Source organism: Typopeltis vanoorti, chromosome 10, assembly GCF_054136105.1.
Source record: "Typopeltis vanoorti isolate ZY-2024b chromosome 10, IOZ_Tvanoo_1.0, whole genome shotgun sequence".
Classification (NCBI taxonomy): domain Eukaryota; kingdom Metazoa; phylum Arthropoda; class Arachnida; order Uropygi; family Thelyphonidae; genus Typopeltis; species Typopeltis vanoorti.
The window spans coordinates 13,131,151-13,154,949 of record NC_143558.1 but is presented as its reverse complement, the minus strand read 5'-3'; the positions used below and the strand labels follow the sequence as shown (position 1 = coordinate 13,154,949).

At 37.1% G+C, this 23,799-nt stretch overlaps 1 protein-coding gene across 3 annotated transcripts in view; it reads left to right on the top strand.

Annotated features, from left to right (window-relative positions):
- RyR (Ryanodine receptor) overlaps positions 1–23,799 on the top strand; it is a 1,703,288-nt gene that overhangs the window by 1,004,512 nt on the left and 674,977 nt on the right. For all 3 annotated transcript variants that reach the window (XM_090399345.1, XM_090399347.1, XM_090399344.1), the window contains exons 71-72: positions 1,840–1,866; positions 22,016–22,152. In XM_090399345.1, coding sequence (XP_090255471.1) covers positions 1,840–1,866; positions 22,016–22,152 — 164 coding nt within the window. The remainder of the gene's footprint in view (positions 1–1,839; positions 1,867–22,015; positions 22,153–23,799) is intronic.

Genomic DNA, 23,799 nt, shown 5'->3' with positions numbered 1-23,799 from the left:
ATTCATAACAACCTCTGTGATCTCTCCTATCTTACTCTCCTGCTCTTCCACATCACTTCCCATTTGATCTGATTCATTCTCTCTACTCACTTCTCTACCTTCAAGCAGCGGTCTCTCCAAGCAACTCACACCATAACTACTCACACATTCACTTCTTCTTCCAGCAAAAACCTTTCTCCTTCTCTCACTTGTGCATCCTGACTTTCCACCATTTCCTTGTCTGTCTTGCACTCTTATTCCCTCATTATCCTTGTTCATACTACTCACTTCTCCATTGATGAGCACTGCTTTAATCCCTTCTTCCACATGAATTCTTATTTGCTGTGATCAATTATCTGCAGTCATTACTTTATCTGGAAGTGATCTGAAAAGTGATCTGAAAAGGCCACTCACACCCAAATTATTCAAACATTCACCCTTATACAGTTTCCCCTCAAACTCATTCCATACGTTCACAAACTGCACTCCATTCTTTCCACACATTTCTGCTATCTTATCATTTATAATCTTTCCTTTCCACTTCATGTCATCACTGTTATACCTTACAACACAATGAATACCTTTCCTACAATCCTGTTATATTTGATTCTTCTGAACAACTTGATACCCATTCTTACATTTTCCTAGTTTCCAACACTTTTACTCGTGCTATCCTCATATACACACCTCAATCGCTCTATTTGTTCTACTTCCTGTGATAAAAACCTTGTACATCCTGTCATTGAACACACTATTCTCCTGCTATTCATTACCTCTTTCATACAGCCATCATTCATTCTAGTCATCTTCATTCTTCCTTACATATCTACAATACTCTTCATTTCACTCTGCATATAGTTCCTCTCTTGCCTCATCCTCACCAGCTCTCCTTTCATATCTCATGCCACTTTTCACTATCATTCACTTTTATTATCTTGCTATCAGTCGCATGCTTTTTATTATTAGTAGTAGTATTATTAGTATTATTATTCCAAGACCTCATGGAGTCATAGACTCATTCAGGAAGTTCTTTTTATCATACACACAGTTCATCATATTCATCATACCATACCTTAAACACATTCCAATTCTCTGCAGACATCACAATCTCAGGCAATGCATTTCAATCATTCACAACTCTCCATGCAAAAAAATCTTCTTCTCACTCCCTTGCTCACACCTTCCTTATACAGCTTCCAGGGATGACCTCTTGTGCCTTGACCTTTACCATTTTTTGCCATCATCCCTGCTTGTTAACCTCTTACTATTAATTGCATGTTTTTCTCCATAAGCCTTGCATGCTTTCTGATTGTCAGTCACACTCTTTTATTTTCTTTTATTTAACAGTTTCACATGCTTTCTTAACAGTTACACACTCTTTTCTTTGCCATGAGTTGTGCACGCTTACTTAACTATTGAATACTCTTATCTTCACCATCAGTTTCACATGCTTCCTCAACAGTGATGATTACTCAGATTCAAACAAGCCTCATGGCTCATTAGCATGTCACACTTCCTGCATATCTTCACTTGCTCAACTCTCTCATTCAACTTCTTCACATAAACATCTACAATATCTCCCCATGCATACATATTATACTACAGGATCATGCCATTCTCATAAGATAAGTTAATTTTAAAATATAAAATTAACTTATCTTTCTGCAGTGCTTACAACTCTGATCCTCATCTTGGTTATTCATTCTCCTACATTTTATAATTGGTAAACTCAGTAAATATTATATATTTACAGTTTACTAAATTTATATTTTTGATATGTAAATATAGATTTTTTAAATTTATTATTATTACTTTTTTGCATGTTTATTTTATTAATAAATTCATTTGATTTATTTTTAGGAAATTTATCAAGTCTGAATTGGACAGGTATAATTTTTTTTTAATTTTTTATGTTTGATTTATGCATGGTTTACATTTTTTGAATTTATTTATTTTCTCTATTATTTTGTTTATCCAGATAAGCATTAAATGTATCTATTATTATTTTTTCTAATATTTTTGAGTTAATTTCTCTGCAAAAGTTTACATGTTGTTGACATACAAGCTCTTTCTCCAACAATTATTTCTGCTACTTTATACACACACATATATTTAAGTAGCACTAATATGAATCATACATAAAATAGTTGGCTACTAGTAAAAAGAAAGTAAAATAGGCGCTAAATCTTATTTTATGAATTCTAAATCTTATAAATCTTATTTCACAAATAGGGCCAATTTTGGTCCTATTTGTGAATATGGGATAACTCTGATAAAGATAATCAGATGTAGGTTACCAAGGTGAAGGAAGGTTGGTGATTATTCTCACTATGAGAATCAATTAAAATTTTGTTGGGTGCAAAATTTGCTTGAGAGGCCGTAAAGAAAAGATGTCATAATCATATATAAATTTAAAATGGATTTTATAGAGTGGATTATTATTATCATCATCATCCTCATCATCAGAGACCTCCAGAGAGTCTGAGAATCATCAAAGGAGGCCATACATCATCCACACCAATCATACCTTCTCCTAAACTACAGTAGATGCACTTACTACTTCAACAGACAAACTGTTCCACTCCCTCACTGCTCTGTGAGAGAAAAATCTAGCCCTTACCTTTCTTAACTGCACACAAACTTTATGTCCATGGATGCCCCTTTGTCCTTTCCCCACATTCCATATAATGAAAAATTTCATCAACCAATATCCAAATACACCCTTTCAGAAGAGGATATGATAGAGGGGTGATATGATAGGGGTCTATCATATCACCCCTCTATTTCTGACTACCAGTATGTGCAGTCCACATACTCTCAATCTATCCTCTTATTCTATATTCTGTAATTCTGATAGCATCTTTGTAACATCCTTACATTTCTGATATGTTTCAACATTGCAATTCTCCTCTGAGTTGTATTTGCATTGTTGCTATGTAATATTTGAACTTCAAATTCCTATCAATCATGCTCCAAAATTCCTTCCCTCATCAGTTTCTCTAAGCATATCCATATAATATGTTGGATATCCTGTCATGCCTAAGCACATAACTTTATACTTATATCACAGAATTGATAGCCATTATCATTTGTCCATACTATTGTCCAGCCTACTCAAGTCAGTCTCTAAGTGCTGTATATCAGTAGCATCCTTGACTGATGGAAGTTTTTTCACTTGGCTATGCTACCAATTATATATTTGGTTTAATCCGTTATCCAAGTGTAAGCAAACAAAGTTTGCACCTCAAGTATTTTCAGGACTGGGGCAACTCGTGGTAAAGGTGGTATAAGTTCTGATCACTTGCCTTAGTATTCCATAATGCAAAGCACATCTCCTTGCGGACATGCATACTGCTATGCATTAAGGGAAGGGTCACTACCCAGACTGGTTTCCCTGTTTAAGTGTGGGGTTACCTCTCCAAAAACTCGTGAGATCCCCCAGATCACCCAACAATGAGCGACCTGCAGGATCAAACACTCAGCATTGTTCCCCTCAGTAACAAGTTAACTCTGCCATTGAGAAGCACTCTCAGCGTTGGCTCTACCCCATCGCAGGCTCACCCCACCACCAAGCAGAGCTGTTCATATTTCATCTGGGGGGGGGGGGGGTAACAGCAACAGCCATGCCTCAGTTGACTTCATGGATTACAGCATTACCATTCATCACCCAAGCTTCCAACTGGTTTCGACCTTTATTGAGGTCTTGTCAGTGAGAGCCAGACACAGAGGTGGTAATACTAAGGTGGAAGTAATGCAGAAGTCATATCACCATATACCAGTTGCCAAAAGGTGTGGACACCTTATTATTAAAATTCTCTGGATTAGAGATACTGGATGGAACTTCTTTCACAGACATGTATACTGCTATGCATTAAGAGAAGAGTCAGGAGATGTGCTTTGCATTATGGGATACTAAGGCAAGTGATCCGAACTTATACCACCCTTACCACAAGTTGCCTCAATCCTGAAAATAGTTCAGGCGCAAACTTTGTTTGCTTACACTTGGATAAAGGATTAAACCAAATATATAATTGATAGCATAGTCAAGTGAAAAAACTTCCATCTCTTTCTAATCCAGAGAATTTTGATAATAAGGTGTTCACACCTTTTGGCAACTGGTATATCGTGATATGACTTCTGCATTACTTCCACCTTAGTATCACCACCTCTGAGTCTGGCTCCCACTGACGAGACCTCAATAAAGGTTGAAACCAGTCTGGGTAGTGACCCTTCCCTTAATGCAGTGTTTCTCAAAGTGTGGTATGCTACCCCCCCTGGGGTACATGAAAGGTCTTCAGCGGGGTCCGTGGCAATTTTCGGCTAAGGCTATGCATCTTTAACGCATGGAATCATTATTAAGAAAAAAATAATTATTTTAAACGTATCTATTTCTCAATAAATTATATATTATCTATGATTTCTCCTACTCAAATTGTGTAACTGCTTCATTTGAATAGTTTGAAAATTCGTGGGTGATCACGTGAATCTTCGTATATGGACGTATATTGTGAGCCTGCAACAAAGTGAAGAGCGTAAGATAGTGACTGATAAAAAAAGTAATTATATGAATCAAAGTAGATGTAATTAAGACAGTTAAGGAGATATTAATCAATGTGCTTCATTATTTAATGATATTAAAAATTTGTTATTCATTAAAATAACGATTAATAGGTTTGCACTACTTTTACAATCATATGATTGCTTTAATAATGTACTAAAGTTATAATACCTATAATAAATATAATTTTTTTTAGCTTTCAAATTCTTAAATATGGTTCATTGGTTAAAGACTGGATTTATAAAATGCACAAAAGAGAGCAATATATGAGTAACAGATGCAAGTAGCTGTAAGCAAAAGAAAACGTTGTTATTGTGTCTGGATCAAATGAAATTGATAAGGGTGTGTCATCTGACATCTCTAAAGAATCAACTAAGAAGAAGATGAAAAAACTTTGCAAGTACGATATGAATTACTTAATATGTGGATTTTCATGGATGGGAAATGAAGAGGAACCTATTCCATTATGTGTCATTTGTGGTGAAATTTAGAAAATGAAAGCATGAAACCATGTAATTTAAATCGTCATTTTGAATCGAAACATAATGAATAGTGTGTTTTCAAAATAAACTAAAAAAAATTTAAACAAATCTTGAAAAAATGATGTTGATTGTGTCACGAGGTGAAAATATGAAGGCTTTAGAACCTTCATATCGTGTGTGGCTATTAGTAGCAAAAAGTGGTGCAGCGGAAAAAATTGGTGAAACTTTGGTCAAGCCTGCAGCAGAAATAAAAGCAGAATTTATGATTGGAGATAATGCAAAAAGGTCTTTTGATTGGATTTGTCTTTTAAATAGTATTGTTCATCAAAGAATCACTGAAATGGCTGAAAATATAAAACAAATATTGCTATCCGATATACGTAAGAGTCGTTATTATACGTTGCAGGATTATGAATCCACCGACATTGCAAATTTTGCATATCTTCTAGTGTTCGTTAAGTATGAAAAAAATCAAAAATTTCATGACGACCTTTTATTTTGCCAACCCTTGCCAGAACACACAACAAGAGAAGAAATATTCAACAATATAAATACATTTATGCATCAAAACAAGCTTGATTGGAAAATTTGTGTTGGAATAAAACATGGACCAAACGAAATCCATGGTGGGATCTAAAAAAAGGGCTTGTTTCAAGGATTCAAGCTATTGCACCAGATGCAAAGTCAGCATACTGCTGCATATACATGGAGGCTTTGGCTACACATATGATGTCTACAGACCTAAGAAAAATTCTGGATGAAGCTGTAAAAATCATAAATTATATTAAAGGCCATACTCTAAACGCCAGACTTTTCTCTCAACTTTGTGAAGAAATGGGAAGTAATCATACCAACTTCTTTTCCAAAATGATGTTCTTTCGTATTCTCTTGCAAAAGTCCTTACTCATTTATTTGAACTGCAGAATGAACAAGTTTTTCTTGATGAAAATTTTGAATTGAAAAAAAAAAAAACATTTACATAATTGGAAATGGCTCAGTCAATTAGCATACCTGGCAGATGTATTTACTGTATTAAATTATCTTAATTTGTCTTTGCAAGGCAAGGAAAGTTCTATATTTTATCTCCAAGATAAAATGAACACCACATTGGCAAAGATGAAGTTATGGGAAAAGCGAGTTGGTAAGGGAGAATTTGATGTGTTTCCATCTCTTTATGAACTGCTCACAAGTTCAAATGAACAAATTGATGATGATGTGAAAATTACTATCAGGCAGCATTTATAAAGCTTATAAATGAATCTATAAAAGTATTTCCCTGAATTGGACATTAACACTTTCATTGCCAAGCTGAAAATTGGAATTTCATGTGGTGGCCAAATTTTTTATATTTTTTTATTTAGTTAGCGATGTCCACGTGATAACGCATGATCGGCCGTTTGGTGAGAACTTGCATCGTGTGATTTCATTCATTGCCAAGCTGAAAATTGGAATTTCGTGTGGTGGCCAAATTTTTTTTATTTTTTTATTTAGTTAGCGACGTCAACGCGATAACGCGTAATCGGCTGTTTGGTGAGAACTCACATCGCGCGATATCGCGTAATTGGCAATGAATGTGTTAATATTGAGTGGATAAGATACCCTTTTAATATCAACAAATCTATGCCAAAGGGTCTGTTGCCAATAGAATAAGAACTTTTAGAACTAGCTTCTGATGGTTTCCTAAAACAATAAATAGAACGACAATACTTTATCATCATTTTGGTTACAAATACAGAATGAATTTCCTGAATTAGCAAATAAAGCTCTAAGGTTCATATCTGTGCGAAGTTGGATTTTCAGCCCTTGTAGATTTTAAGACGAAGAAGAGGAACTGCATTATAGATGTCGAACAGCATCTGAGTTTGAAATTAAGAACTATAGAGCCAAATTTTGCTGAAATTTTATCCCACCATAAGCAATTTCACTCCTCTCATTGATGATAAATTATTTAAATTAAGTAAAAATTTACAGTATCTTTATAAATTTTGTTCTATTAAAAATAAATCATATTTTTTGTTTACATTTGCATTTAAATTCAAATAAAATAGACATTTACAATAAAATATTCTTTTTTTTATTACCAATTACCAATCGCTCAATTTACCCCTTCTTAAATTTTCATTATTGTTATTATTATTATTATTATTATTATTTTGATAAGGGGGTACTCGTTAATAATGAAAATTTAAGAAGGGGGTAAACGGATATCTGAAGTCTGAGAAATACTGCCTTACTGCCTTAATGCATAGCAGTATACATGTCCACAAGGAGATGTGCTTTGCATTATGGGATACTAAGGCAAGTGATCAGAACTTATACCACCTTTACCACGAGTTGCCCCAGTCCTGAAAATACTTCAGGCACAAACTTTGTTTGCTTACACTTGGATAAAGGATTAAACCAAATATATAATTGGTAGCATCCTTGACTACCCTGCCTATCTTTGCACTATAAGCAAACAGTTGGACATCACCTGTCAGGTTCTTCCCAAAATTATTAATGTATAGATTAAACAGCAGTGGTTGAGTATTTTGGATTGGGTGATGGTAGAAAACTTTTTTCAAAATTTTCCATAAAGAGATCAGAGCATGAGAGCAACAAAAAAAAAATAGGGGCAGAAAGTTATTTGAAGAATTGCCTGTTCCATTTAAAGTTATTAGATTAGAGGTAAAGTTTAAATAGCTTTGTCAGATTAGATGGGAAGAGGTCTTCAATGTGGTTTAGAACTTCATTGACTGGGACATTTGTGACCAGTGAAACAGTGACCAGGATGGAAAGAATGCCAGACAACATGATGAAGAAAAAAGATTTCTGGCATCAACCAGTCCAAACCCTTGATTTGATAGAGATATGCAGATAATATGTTAATTATCTATAAATCCTTACTTCATTCGATTCATTCCATCAAAAAAAAAATTTACATCGGAAAAGGAAAGGGACACCTAGCTTTTCTGGATGTACTAATCACAAAAAATTCTGATGGTGGCTTCACATTAGATGTTTACAGCAAACCAGTGCAAACACCACATGTTACCTTCATTCATTATCCTTGCATCATCCCTCACAAAAAATAGGAAATATTCTTACTCTTAAAAAACATGCTACCTCTATCCTAAATAGTGATGAAAATAAAAATGAAGAATTGGAATTTCTACTCTACTAACTCACTCATAATGGATATCCTAGGAAACTGGTCCAAAAAATTTTTTTAAAAATACTATTTTCTAATCTCACTTCAGATCTAAATCATGATATGCACTGTAGAAGCTTTGTTTCAATCTGTACATCTGCACTATAGGGATTCTGTTTTAATCTGTGCATCTTTAGGCTCTCAAGCAAAATCGACAAACTCCTCAAACTTCATGATATTGCAGGGTCTTTCAAACCTCTTCTCCACAGCCTCCTCTGCTCTCCAAAAGGCATTAATCCTTCTACAACCCCCACCTCCCCTTCCACAAACGTCCTGTAACTTACAGAATACTTTGTTCTTGTGGCCTTTTCTGCTTAGCTCAGTCTTCTAGAAGTTTTGCAAACTTCTCAGATGCAGCACATAACAGAAGAAAGTTCAGTTTTAGTTTATTACTCTGCATACGCATCATGACATTGATTGGAAAAGAGCTCTATAAGACAATTTCCTCTCACATCAAGTAAAGGAATTAGCCATGGTCATTTTTACTCATGGCTCTCTGACTAATAACCAAGGCCTATTCTTTGCAATATTTGGAAATCTTTTTTCAGATCACTTCAAACTCCACATTTCAACTTTTCAGCAAGCAATGCTGAAAAGCAGATGCTACCTTCCACTGTTTCCATGTGTTTCTATTATTTCTAATACAATGGTTCCTGCAAGCTTCACTTGCTACCTTTTATTTTACAATTGCTAGTTTTACATTTATATTTGTTTTTATCTTGAAGAAGTCACATGCTATTTGTGATGAAACTAGTTGGTCCGTTTTATTTTATCTCTATATCATAATAACCTAATAAAAAGTGTGAGCTTGGTGATGGTGTGATTGTGTGTATATATCTTGTAGTGGCTTCCTGTAAATGAAGCCACTGTGGTAAATAACCACATTGATAAATATGTGGATAATGCATCTAGGGTGATCAATTATGTATCTAGAGTGACAATTATGTGAGTATTTTTTCTATAGTGAAGTTTTGTTTCAATGTATTAAAAGTCTCATTGTGTAGTCAATTTGTGGTGAAATAGTAAATACATAACACTATATTGCAGCCAGAGTCTGTGTCAAGAATTTTGGTCTTTAAATGGAATCATAATGGTATATTATATGGAATAAGAGAGAAATTAGTCAAAACTCTAAACTAGCTATACAATAGATTGTTCAAACCAATTTGAATTTATGGATCTGAGAACTAGGTTAGAAATAAAACTCTGATCAAAGACTGGAGACCACTGTTTGTGAGTTCTGAGAAAGATTGGTGAAGTGAACAGATGGCATCAATGGTAATATCATGTTAAAATGAGGATATTAGGAAAGAACTTGACATTCTTAACATTCGGGAATGTGATAGCAGAGCCACTCTCTGGTCACTTGCCGGCCTGGTTGGTCGAGTGGTTAGCTTATCCGCTCTCCAGCCAAAAGGCTGTGGGTTCGAATCTCGCCGTGGGCATGGATGGTTGTGATTGTCTGTGAAAATACTAGTGGTGGTGATGGTGGGCAGTAGATTGCATTGGTATAGTTGCAGCTCATTGTAGTTGGTGGATGAGTTGTATGACAGTTGTAGAGTAGGTGCCCCTCCCTCGATGAGTCTTTGGACTCCTTGGAGGTGTCATGTAAATAATAATAACTATTATTATGTAACACCTCCAGGGAGTCCAAAGACTCATCGAGGGAGGGTATCTACTCTACAGCTCTCCATATCCACCAACCGCAACTACTTTCATCATTTACAGGAATGCCATCTACTGCCAACCACCACCACTAGTATTTTCACAGACAATCACAAACATCCATTCCCACAGCGGGATTTGAACTTGCAGCCTTTTGGCTGGAGAGTGGATACACTAACCACTTGGCCAACCAGGCTGGCAAGTGTATAATTTCTTGATATCTTTAATTCATATTTGTTAACTGTTCTTCTACCATTTTGTTTATTATTATTGTTACTACTGAGGTATAGTATCACCTCTGAGTCTGGCTCCCATTGACAAGACCTCAATAAAGATCAAAACTGGTCTGGGTAACCTTTCCCATAATGCATAGCATCATACATACCTGTAAGCAATGTTCCCTCTAATTTTTTGCTGTGGGTGTGTGCAAAATTTTCCTTCTTTTGAAAAGTATGTGCGCACCCATACAAGTCACCATACTGATCATTTAAGCAAAAAAGTTAAAAGATTTTAGTTCACTCTTTACCTTCTGGTGTCAATAGGACATCAGCCAGGTCACCCCAACTCCCCACCGTGTTCACACACACACGGCAATAGCCTCTCCAGTAAACAGTCAGAAATCACGCTTCACAAGCCTTAGGCAGGACTCGATTCGGGGACTTCGTGCATGCGAGGCCAACACGATACCGACTGTACTAGATAGAATTCTAAGTGTGTGTATTATTACCATCATCAAGTAAGTTGTGTGACATCAATCACAGAGCTAACATAAATATTTTATATGTATTTAATATTGATCTAAATATGCATTTAAAAATATATAATAGTTATTTAATTTATACCTTGCTTTAACTTTCTTTTTTTGTTTCTGATATGCAGATTGTTTTTATAAATTTATTTGGTTTATCCTATTCTTCAATTAGTTCTTGTTTTTGATTTAAGGAAAGTATAGTATGATGCAAAAAAACAGTACTGAACTTTGGCACCCGTATTCTTGATATCTTTATCAAGAATACGGGTGTATAATAGATATTCAGTACTGTTTTTTTTTTTTTTTTTTTTTTTTTTGTGTGCCATACAACTATAAATTAAACATGCCAAGAAATTATATTCTCAGGTTAATCCTTTATCCAAGTGTAAGCAAACAAAGTTTACACCTAAAGTATTATAAATCAGGACAGGGCAACTTGTATATAGACACTAATGATCTCACATCACTTGCCTTTGTGTCCCATAATGCAAAGCACACATCCTTATGGAGGTGTATAACGCTATGCCATGGATTATGGGAAGGGTCATTACCTGGACTGGTTTCGACCTTTACTGAGGTGAAAAAGCAAAAGGGTGTTCATCATAGGTCTAGAGTATTTAGTATAGGGGTGCAAGAGAGCCTGATAGTATTAGGAGAAAGAAAAGACAGATAGATAGATAGTATGAGAGAGAGAGAGAAGACCTCAGTGTTTTTATATCATCATATAGCCAAAGGCTGTGAGTTTTTCCTTTTTCACCAATCTCATATAGATGAACAACCAAAAGACCGATTGAAATTAAAGTGCAAAGATGACTGATACCCAGGTGGTTAGCATTATCTGAGTTAGCCACCTTAACTTGGTCTTCTCTGCCTGGGATTGCTATCCAGTCATCTCTGAAATTGACTATAAGACCCACATTGAATTAAGATGATGGAGCTATTTAAAAACCTCTCATAGCAAAAATAGACAGAATTTTACCTCCCCCTGGTGAATATTGCATAATATGGGTGGTCTGCAGCACCTATTAAAAAATTTAATATCTCCTAGAATGCTTCTTTCGAAGTACAAAAATCATCTGACTGAACAATAAAATTTTTGCAATACAATATTATAAAGCATCTGGTTGTCATGTTGCTGGTTTTCAAATCCATGTTTCTTTCTAAGCTTCCAGAAATGGTATTTTATTTCATTAATTATAATGATTTATATATTTATTTATTTATTTGTGTGGGGTTCATTCTCCCCCCCCCCTTTGTTCCTTGACCGCCCCTTAGGACAGGTTGAGCCCTCCTAACAAGGAATTATGTACGTATTTTTTTGGATGTAGCAGCATGTGTTCACAGGGCCAGTTTACCTGCTCCGAGGGACAAAAAACCCCGAGTTTCCTGGCAAAAAAATCCTCTACCTCCATATGAGACTGACTGGCTAACTCACCTTTAATTGAAAGAGACCAGATAAAGGTTCCTCACATCATGGACAAGAATCGAGTGCAGGTCTTTCCGACCAAAGGGCTTCCTCTATACCGACTCAGCTAAGGAGGCTCTGATTTATATAATTCACTATATATAGTATTATAAATTATTATATAATATAATATATTATGTATATAATTTATATAATGATTTATATAATATGAATTATAATGCCATCCTGGTTGGCCAAGTGGTTAGCGTATCCACTCTCCAGCCAAAAGGCTGCGGGTTTGAATCCCTTGCCTGCCATGGGCATGGATGTTTGTGATTGTCTGTGAAAATACTAGTGGCGGTGGTTGGTAGTACATGGCATTGGTGTAGTTGTGGTTTGTTGTAGTCGGTGAATTGAGTGGTGGAGACAGAGTTGCAGAGTAGGTGCCCTCCTTTAATGAGTTTTTGGATTCCCTGGAGGTGTTATGTAATAATAATAATAATAAAATAAAAATTCTTTTCATATTGCTAACAGGTGGTGGGTACTACAAAAAAAAACCTGTTCTGTTATAAGTAATGGAATGATCAATACATTACATAATCTGTTCCAAATATGCAGGGCAAGAGGGCAGCTGTAGAATGCATGTTCTACTGTTTCCAATTAATAACAGATGTCACAGATTGGATCTCCAATGTTAAAGTACCTCCATTTGATGGTATTGACTGGAAGGTGGCCATATGCAATTCTCCAAACAAGATCCCTCCTGTCAGCATATCCTTGGAACTTCAATAAGTTATGAAACCAAGTGCTGTTGTCAGTACCCAACTGGGGAAGTTCAGGTGAAAGAGATATTAAAGATTTCTTCATGCCAAATTTTACTTTTTTTTTAATGAAAAGAATGTCAATGCCACAATGTTGCAGCAGTCTTAGAGTTAAGCACAGAGTGTTATAGTATTCAGGAACAATCTCAGCTTTTGGACCTTTTTAATCATTTACTCCAAACAGTGGAAGATGAAAACCCAGGTAGTATCTGGAGAAGGTCTGCACATGTGTGATTTGTCTGCAATATTTTATGGATTTTCGAAACTGTATTACTTAAATAGCAGAATTATAAGACTTGAAGCCCAAATCCACCATGCTTCTTTGATAGTTGAAAATGACTTTTTAACTTCTTGGTATCGGCTAGACCAAAAAAATTGCACAGGCTTACTATATAATTGCTTGTCTTCAGTTTCTGTGATGTCTGTAATATTTATTGTGTACAACTGAGCAGGAAAAATTATGGTTTTGAGTACTATGGCTTAGAAGAAAAGGAAAGTGGCCTTATTTTCCATTCTTCTAAGGTTTCAAAGTTTTTGTATATAAGTTCTTGAACTTGAATATTGGGTAAGTGGAAAGGGAATTCTAAGTAAAATTAGGGGTTCTCTCTTAGAGGTTAGTCCAAAAAGGAATGCCTCCAAGATCCCATTTTCCAAAAACTTTTAATTTTGTTTTGTCTGCATTAGTATTAATCCACGAATCTTGCTGAATTTTTCCAAACTAACAAAAAAGATATTATTATTATTATTATTATTATTATTACAGGCAACTCCAGGGAGTCAGACTCATCGAGGGAGCCCCAAATCATATTCATCACATTCGACATTCATACAATATCTATCATGCCTCATCTTAAACTCATTCATTGTCACAGCATCCACCACAGACTCTGGGAGTGCATTCCACTCATTCACCACTCTAAAAGTAAAGAACCCAACTCTAACACCTTTACTAACCACACTTTTGCCCAGTTTCCATGGATGTCCCCTAGTCCTAACACAACCAGCCCTGTTCTCAAAAATATTTTCTGAATTAATTTTATAGAAACCCTTCAGTAATTTGAACGTCTCAATCATATCTCCCCTTTTCTGCCTATCAACTAATTTCTGCAATCCATAAGTCGTCAACCTGTTCTCATATGGTTCATTCCATAGCCCTGCTATCATCTTGGTCACTCGCCTCTGGATCCTCTCCACCTCCTCCCCATCAAGAAGAAACCTAGGTGACCAAATCTGGGCACAGGAGTCGAGATGGGGTCTTATCAAGGCTCGATACAGAGGAACAATAACCTGCTTGTCAATGTATTCTTCAGCAACCAAGTAATTTGATGAGCTGATTTGGCCACTTTTGCAATGTGTCCCTTAAACTTCAACTCCTTATCCACCAACACTCCTAAATCTCGTGCCTCATCAATTTCCTGGAGTACAGTTCCACCAATGTAGTAAACTGCTGCTAATCTTTTCACCCCAAAATGTAAAACCTTCATTTTGCCACATTAAATTGACATCCATTCTCCTTAGCCCAGACCTCCAATCTATCCAAATCGTCTTGCAAAATTTTGACATCATCTGCATTCACTATTGCCCTACCCAACTTTGCATCATCTGCAAACAAATGAACTGTTCCTCTCAGATCCTTTTCTATATCATTAATGAACAAATTAAACAGCAGTGGTCCAAGAACAGATCCCTGTCGCACACCACTAGTCACAGGCCGTCTTGTGGACTCTACTTCTGAATAAACCACTCTCTGATATCTCTCCGTCAACCACCCTCTTATCCATCTCACCAACCCTATATCCATCCCCAAATGCCACAATTTACTGATTAGAATTCCATGTGGTATCCTGTCAAAGGCCTTAGCAAGGTCCAGTAGATTCACTGTAAACCCATTACCCTTATCCAGTTCAGCCATCACTGTGTTATAATACGTGAGCAAGTTACTGAGGCATGACCTACCCTTCACAAAACCATGCTGTCCCCAATACAGTATCCCATTTTCTTCTATCCAATCTTGTATTTTCCTCTTGACTATTTTCTCCAAGACCTTGATAATGATTCCTGTTATGCTGATTGACCGGTAATTTTCAACAGCAGCCTTGGAACCACCTTTATGCAGCGGAACTATTTTCCCCTCTTTCCACCCCCTTGGAACTGACCCAGACCTGAGGCTCAAGTTAAACAAAATGGTCAAGGGCACTGACAATTCTTTAGCCGCTTCACGTACGACACGAGCTGGTATACCATCCAATCCCACAGATGTATTGACATTGAGGTTCTGTAATAGACTAGTTACCTCTACTTCATTCATCGCAATTCCAGTATAAGCTGTTGGTTCTTCCATTCCTGCAAAGTCACCACCTGGATGATATACTATTGCAAAGTGCTCGCTCAGTAATTCCACTATATCGACTGATTCGGTTACCTCCCTACCCTCAGCATTTTTTAAGATTATTCTACCAAAAACATTTTTCCTTTTACTTGCAACATATTGAAAAAACTGTTTGGGATTCTCTTTAGCCTGCATGGCCAATTTTCTTTCATAATCCACTTTTGCTTTTCTTACCACCCTTGTTACCATCCTGGCCTGAGCTTTATACTGTTCCTGCACCTGCTGGTCACCTTTCTCCTTAAATTCCCTCCACAATTGTTTCTTTTTTTGCAGCTCAAGCTTAATAGTGTTATTCATCCATTTAACCCCTACTTGATTTATTATTCGGACTCTTGGTATACAGTCAACCATTGCCTCCTGCAAGCAGTTCTTAACCACCTCCCATGCACTATCAACATCCAGCCCTTGCAGTTTTACATGCCATGGCATTGAGCCAAGCACACACCTAAGCTTGTCATACTTACCAGCCCGGCAATTTCACATGTACCCTGTCTTAATTGTAAATTCGACTCCCTTAGCCACCTCCCAAGTCATGACCTTATGGTCACTCTCACCAATTGGTGGCAACATGGTCATGTTCGTTACCGCTACATTCTCAGTTGCAATTACTAGGTCCAGCACTCTCTGCCCCCTGGTATTTTCCACTACATGCTGCCGCAGATAGTTGTCCCTTAATAACTGCATAAAATCCAATTCCTTCCTCCCATGTGCCCTCTACTCTTTCCAGTCAATGTTACCATAATTGAAATCACCCATAATAATTACCCTCCTTCCACTCATTTCTTCTAAATGCCTATGCATACTATCCCCACCATCTATTCCATCACCTGATCTATAGCAGCACCCAATTGTATATTTTGTTCTGCTAGATTCTATCTCACACCAAACAGCCTCAAATGTGTTCTTTTCTCTATCCTGCAGTTCAACTTCTATACTCCTTGGCTGCAACTCATCAGCTATCATCAATAACACTCCTCCCCCTCTTTTTATTCATCCTGTCACTCCTGAACACGCTATACACGTCACATTCAATCCCACTAGCTTTATCATCTTCTGTCAGCCATGTTTCACTAATACTAACAACCTGTGGCCTGGAAGTGCCAACCAAGGTCAAAAACTCTATGTAGGGATGGGACTACTCCGTTAGTCCCATCCCTACTTTGATGCCTTATACTAACCATCCCATTCTTATTTGTTGTCCTTCATACTCGCTCGGGCATATTATACTCATTCATACACTCAACTGCCTCCCTAAAGTATGCATATCTACTTCCCCCCCCCCTTAATAAAACTAGTTTCCCTGAGTCTGTACATTCACTTCTACTTCATTCATCAACACTTTTTCAAGCCTCTGTACACCAACTTCATTTAAATGTAACCCATCCATCTTATATGAGTCCTTTCGCCCATCAAACTCATTCCACACATCCACAAATTCCACACCACTCTCCATGCATAACCCACGCATAAAGTCATTGGCAATTATGGCCCTCCTTCTAAACACTTCACTGTCATACCGCAGTAAAATACTCACCATCCTAACTCTCTCCCTCTTCTTTTGCTACCTCAAGTAATTCCCTCACATCCTCTATCATTTCCATTTTGTCCTCTTTCAAAGCATTAGTTCCTGCCATGATTATCATCTCTTTCACCCTCTGTTTTTGCATATATGGAATCAATATTCTTCAAAGTGCCTACTACATCAACGGCATATGCTAATACCTTATTTTCCCTCATGATTGAAGGAACTGGTATTCCTTCACAGCATGTGTAGTGCTGACTTCCTGTAAGAAAGGTTCAAGAACCAGTGCAAAGGACTAAGCAGCATACTAAGAGGGCAGCCTTGCTTGACTCCTTTTTGAATTTTAACTGGGTCTGACAGGAATCCATTAACTAGGAGTTGGGTAGTTGAATTGGCATGGGCTCCTTTGATAACAGATAGTAGCTTTTTACCTACACCAATTTGATGGAGGATGTGGAACAAAAAAGGGATTCCAGACATTATCAAATGCTTGAGTAAGGTCTACTGATAGCAGTGCCATCAACTGCTTTTTTGTATTAACTAAGCAGATTAGATCACGTAACAGAAATAGATTAAATTCTACTGCTCGACCTGGTACAACATACACCTGTATGTGTGTGCTTTTAATTATGTATCTCATTCCCACTTTGAGCCTGTTATTGATAATTGCGGAAAAATATCTTGTAGTCACTATTAGATAGAGAAATATGTCTCCAGCTGCTAATTAAGGTGTGATCTCTATTTGGTTTAGGAATGAGGACAGTATGGCTTGCTACAAATTCACTTGGTATGTCCTGATGAGAGAAAGGAATTAAATAGAGTAAATAGAATGGGAAGAATAAAATCCCAGGGAGAATAAAATGCGAGGGAGGAAAATGAATGTGTTTGTTTTATGATATATTAGAAAACAGTAATTGAAGAGAATGCTATATTTGTTTGGTATAAATATTAATTACTGAAAGGTGTAAATGTGTGAACTATCATTAATAACCATTTAAGAATGGCATATAACAAGTAGAAGTTAAATGGATGAATAACACCATTAAGCTTGAGCTGCAAAAAAAGAAACAACTGTGGACGGAATTTAAAGAGAAAGGTGACCTGCAGGCACACGAACGGTATAAAGCGCAGGCCAGAAGGGTAATGAGTGTGGTAAGAAAAGCAAAAGCGGATTATGAAAGGAAACTAGCTATGCAAGCTAAAGAGAATCCCAAACAGTTCTTTCAATATGCTGCAAGTAAAAGAAAACTGTACACGGCAGAATGATTTTAAGGAATGCCGATGGCAAGGAGGTCACTGAATCAGTCGATATAGTGGAATTACTGAGTCAGCACTTTGCAAGAGTATATCATCCATGTGGTGACATTGAAAGAATAAAGAAACCATTAGTTTATAAGGGAATTGTGGTGAATGAAGTGGAGGTGAATAGTGTATTACAGAACCTTAATGTGAATACATCTGTGGGATTGGATGGCATACCGGCACGGGTCTTACATGAAGCGGCTAAAGAATTATCAGTGCCCTTGACCATGTTTAACTGGATAAGGGTAATGAGTTTACAGTGATACTGCTGGACCGGGCTAAGGGCTTTGACAGGATATCACATGGAATTCTAATCTGTAGACTGCAACATATGGAAATGGATAAAGGGTTGGTGGGATAGGAGGGTGGTTGATGGAGAGATATCATAGAGTAGTTTATTCAAGAGTGGAGTCCAAAAGACAGCCTGTGACTAGTGGTGTGCCGCAGGGTTCTGTTCTTTGACCACTGCTGTTTAATTTGTTCATTAACAATATAAGAAAGATCTTGTTCGCTAATGATGCAAAGTTGGGTAGGGCAAAAGTGAATGCAGATGATGTCAAAATCTTGCAGGATGATTTGGATAGATTGGAGGTGTGGGCTAAGGAGAATGAATGTCAATTTAATGGGCAAAATATAAGGTTATGCATTTTGGGGTGAAAAGATTAGCAGCAGTATACCACATTGGTGGAACTGTACTCATCAAATCACTTGGTTGCTGAAGAATACTTTGACTAGCATAGATAAGCAAGTTATTGTTCCTCTGTATCGAGCCTTGATAAGACCCCATCTTGAGTACTATGTCCAGATACAGTACTATGTCTCAACCTCCTCCCTATCTTCTTGATGGGGAGGAGGTTGAGAGGATCCAGAGGCAAGTGACCAAGATGATAGCAGGTCTATGGACTGAACCTTATGAAAGCAGGTTGAAGATTTGTGGGTTGCAGAAATTGGTTGATAGGCAGAAAAGGGGAGATATGATTAAAAGATTCAAATTGCTGAAGGGTTTCTATAGGATTAATTCAGAGGATATTTTTGAGAACAGGACTGGTGGTGGGAGAACTAGGGGACATCTATGGAAGCTGGGCAAGAGTGTGGTTAGCAAGGGTGTTAGAGCTGGGTTCTTTACTTTTAGAGTGGTGAATGAATGGAATAAGCTGCCAGAGTCTGTTGTGGGTGCTATGACAGTGAATGAGTTCAAGGCAAGGTATGATAGATACTGTGAGAATGTCGAATAGTTGTGTGGACATGATGTTTAGGGCCTCCCTCGATGAGTCTAAGGACTCCTTGGAGTCGCCCGTAGTAATAATAATAATATAGGAGAAAGAAAGAAAGAACAGGTGTGAATAGAAATACTTTCATTACTGTGAAGCAAATTATTAATAATTTACATTTGTGATATTGTGTGTGTGTGTGTCATGTGAGTTGATGGATGAAGCGAATAACATATCATCCTGTAAACTCTAGACATACAGATTTGCATTTAGGATCAGCATAATTAAAAAAAAAAAAAATTTCGAGTAGAGGGAAAGAGTTTGTGAAATATGAATAACTAACCTATAATAAACAGTGGGTGTATACATTTGGTAGTTCAATGAATAACTATTGGGAGGGACCAATCTAATGAACTAATAATGCTGATGAGATGAATCATCTATGGAAGGAATACATATAGGTTGTTGGAGCAGCAAATCATCTTGCATGTATTTTTCCTGGGTCTGGCTCCCTAAGTATATATTCCGTAATCACAGCACCCCCCTCTCTCCTTTTAGACATGTCCTTGGAAAAAGGATTAAAAATCAAGCATATAATTTCTTGGTATCTTAAACGTATAATAAACCCAATGTAAAAAAACGTTTAACATTTTATTCTCATCCAGAGATTTTTATTAATAAGGTCGAGCACCTTTTGACTACTTATATATATATATATATATATATATATATATATATATATATATATATATATATATATCTTATGGCTTCTGCATTACTTCAAACTTGATATCTCTCCTGGGTCTGGCTCTCACTAATAAGACTTCTACCTTGAGAGAGACATTTGAATTTCTGGGGATTAGCATTTTTCTGGCATGGCCTCTATCAGGGCCATCTTAGTGGATGCTTTTCTCTGGATTATGAGGGTTCTGCTCATTGGCAGAGTGAGCCTGTCACTGAGTGGAACCACTGCTGAGTTGGGTGGTCACTTGTAGGAATTGGTCTGGAGGATCGCCTGATTTTTAGAGAATCTCTTTACTTATATATTAAGTTAAAACTGGTCTGGGTATTGGTCCTTCCCATTATGCATAGCATTATACACATCTGAAAAGGGATGTGCTTTGTATTATGGGATAAATACTTAGGCAAGTGATATGAAGTCATTAGCCTCTACATACAAATAACTCAGACATGAATATATTTCTCGCACAATACATAGTTTTGTTTCCTTGGGAAAAGGATTATTATTATTATTATCCAGGTCTCCATGGAGTCAAAAGACTCATCATGGGAGGTTGTTTTTAGGAAACACAAAGTTTATCATACTACTCCTTAAACTCATTGACTCTTCTTGCTCTCTCAGGCAATGCATTCCACAGTTCAACCACCCTCCAAACAAAGAAACCACTCCTCTCCCTCTTGCTCATGTCTTCCTTTCGTAACTTCTAGGGATGCCCCCCCCCTTGTCATCACTCCTTCCTGCTGTTCCACCAAGTGAAAGAACTCCCCAATGTCTACCCTGTAACTGCCTCTCAACAGTTTAAAAGTCTCGATCATATCACCTCTCCTTCTTCTATCCACCAAATTCTGCAGTTTACATTCCTTCAGTCGATCCTCGTAACTGACATTGTACAGTCCTGAAACCATCTTTGTTATCTGCCTCTGTACCCTTTCCACAGTTAATTTGTTAATTTATCCCCTTCAAATCCTGGGGACCAAATCTGAGAACAATAGTCTAAGTGTGGTCTGATCAGCATCTTATATAATGGAATGATAACTCTTATATCCCTGCAGGTCAGTGTCCTTCTCGGTATTGCAGCAGTTCTCTGTGTTACCTTCACCACCTTTGCAATATGTCCCCTAAATTTCAGGTTTCTATCAATCATCAACCCCAGATCTCTTGTCTCCCCTATCACCTCCAGTATAGCTGCTCCCATAGAGTATGCAGCATCCAATCGATGGATCCCAAACTTCAAGACTTGACATTTTGCTGCATTAAATCGAGACCCTCATTCATTTGCCCATCTGTCTAGTTTATTCAAATCCTCTTGCAGGGCTTCCACATCTGCACTATTACTAATAACCCTTCTCAGCTTCACGTCATCTGCAAACAACTGAATATCCCCTTGCAATCCATTGACAATGTCATTGATATAAAGGTTGAACAACACAGGTCCCAGTACTGAGCCCTGTGGAACCCCACTTGTAACCTTCTGCTTCCTGGATTAAAAACCAAGTGTATAATTTCTTGGTATCTTTAACGTATAATAAACCCAAGGTAAAAAAAAAAAACTTTCAACAGACTTAGCTGTATTAAAATATCAGCTACGTTAAGATAAATATTGTTGACAACCACATTAGGCGATTCTTGAATGTTTCATTCTGTTGCTGTCATGTTGTCAGTAATAAGAATTTATATAGGCATTATTAAAAAAATTAAAACCTTTACTTGAAGGAGTTGAATGTGACTGGTTTAGTATGTGTATAGTACTGACTGAAAACAAAAGACAGCTATAAGGTAAACTTACATTAATCCCAAACAGTACAGACATGATATAAAAATCCTTGTATCTAATTTAATGGACTTCTTTAAATATAAAAAACTTTATTGGAAAGAAAGTTGAAAAATTAGCACAAATGACAAAATGATAGCGAGAATATTCTGAAATTAAAATTTGGAAACTTATTGTTTCCAAAAAATGTCAATAAGTTAATAAATATGATTTTCTCCCTATATTAGGCATCGTCCAGCCCTTGGTAATTGTCTTGGAGCATTTGCAGGAACATTCCCTGTTGCATTTCTTGAGCCCCATTTAAATAAGCACAATCAGTATTGTATTCATGGTAAAATAGAAGAACATTCCTTGGAGGCTCAAGGTGAGATTATTTTATTATTAGTAGTAGTACATTTTTGTATCCACCAGATATATAGTTTGAATGGTGAAAAAATGTAAGGAAAAAAAGTATATTTTTCATTTTCAACAATCAACTAAACTTATGTGTTTCATTTTGAAGTGAATGAAATGAAATAATGAATTAATGAAATTTCATTTCATTAAAGTTAATTACTGTGGTTATCGTGTAATTTATTGTTTAAAGCTGTTAAAGGATTCAGCTGCAGTCGCAAATGGTGTGTCGCCAAGTCTTCCACCATTTAAGAACTCTATTATAAGTAATATAATAAGGGACTTTGTGGCATGCAGTACTTGCAGCATGTATGCTTCTCGGGAATTGGATATGTGGCTTGTGAGAGAGAGAGGGGTGCTTGTGTGTATAAAGTGCAGACAGTGGCAGGAAATAAATGCATTAGATATATCGATAACCGACCTTGTTGCTCCAGGAACGGGAAATGAATATAGGAAGATGAGTAGTGTGATAGGAGAGAATGAAGAAAGAAATATGAATGAGAAAATAATAGTTGATAGTGTGGAAGGCGTGAGTGACTGAAAGTTTAGGAGATGGTTTTGTTTGGGAGAGTCAATTTCAATTAAGAGTGACTGCCCTGCAGAAGGAGATAGATGAGCTGAAATGTCTTGTGAATGAGAGGAGAAGTATGAAAGATGAGATTAGGAGAATGGAAGAGATAAATGCAAGGCGAATCAGAATAGGGGATAGAGAAAGTTTTGGGAATGATAGAAGAGGAGAGAATGGAAACAGTAGGAAAGAGGTAATATGAGAGAGAGGTATGGGAGTGTTCGAAGAGGAGAGAATGGAAACAGTAGGGGAGACGGAATGAGAGAGATGTATGGGAGTGCTAGAAGAGGAGAGAATGGAAACAGAAGGAGAGAGGGAAGGAGAGAGAGGAATGGGAATGCTAGAAGAGGAGAGAATGGAATGAGAGAGGTGAGAGAATGCTGGAAGAGAGAATAGGAGCAGTAGAGGAGAGGGGATGAGAGAGAGAGATGTATGGAAGTGCTAGAAGAGGAGAGAATGGAAACAGTAAGAGAGACGGAATGAGAGAGAGGTATGGGAGTGCTAGAAGAGGAGAGAATGGAAACAGTAGGAGAGAGGGAAGGAGAGAGAGAGAGAGAGAGAGTTATGGGAGTGCTAGAAGAGAGAATAGGAGCAGTAGAGGAGAGGGGATGAGAGAGACGTATGGGAATGAAAGAAGAAGAGAGAGGGAATGATAGGAATGGTAAGAGGTATAATGTATGGGGACTCAATGATTCGTGGTGTTCAAGATAGGATGCGTGAGGGGTGTTTGCCAGGAGGAACAATAGAAAGTGTGGCTATGGCAATTAAGAGAGGCAAAAGGGTGAATCCTAGGTATGATAATGATGAGCTGAGCAGAAGAGCAGTAATATTGAATGACATAATAGCTAGAATGTGTGACAAGAGAGGACCAGAATATGTGGATGTTTGGAGTGCATTTGAGGACAGAGAGGAATTGTATACGAGAGACCGCTTACATTTCAATGAGAAAGGACGTAGGCATCTGGAGAGATTGCTGTTCTGAACAAGTCAATATGTCCCAGGGAGGATGGTAGCAGTGGCTACTTGGTAGAAGAGGGACGACATCAGGTA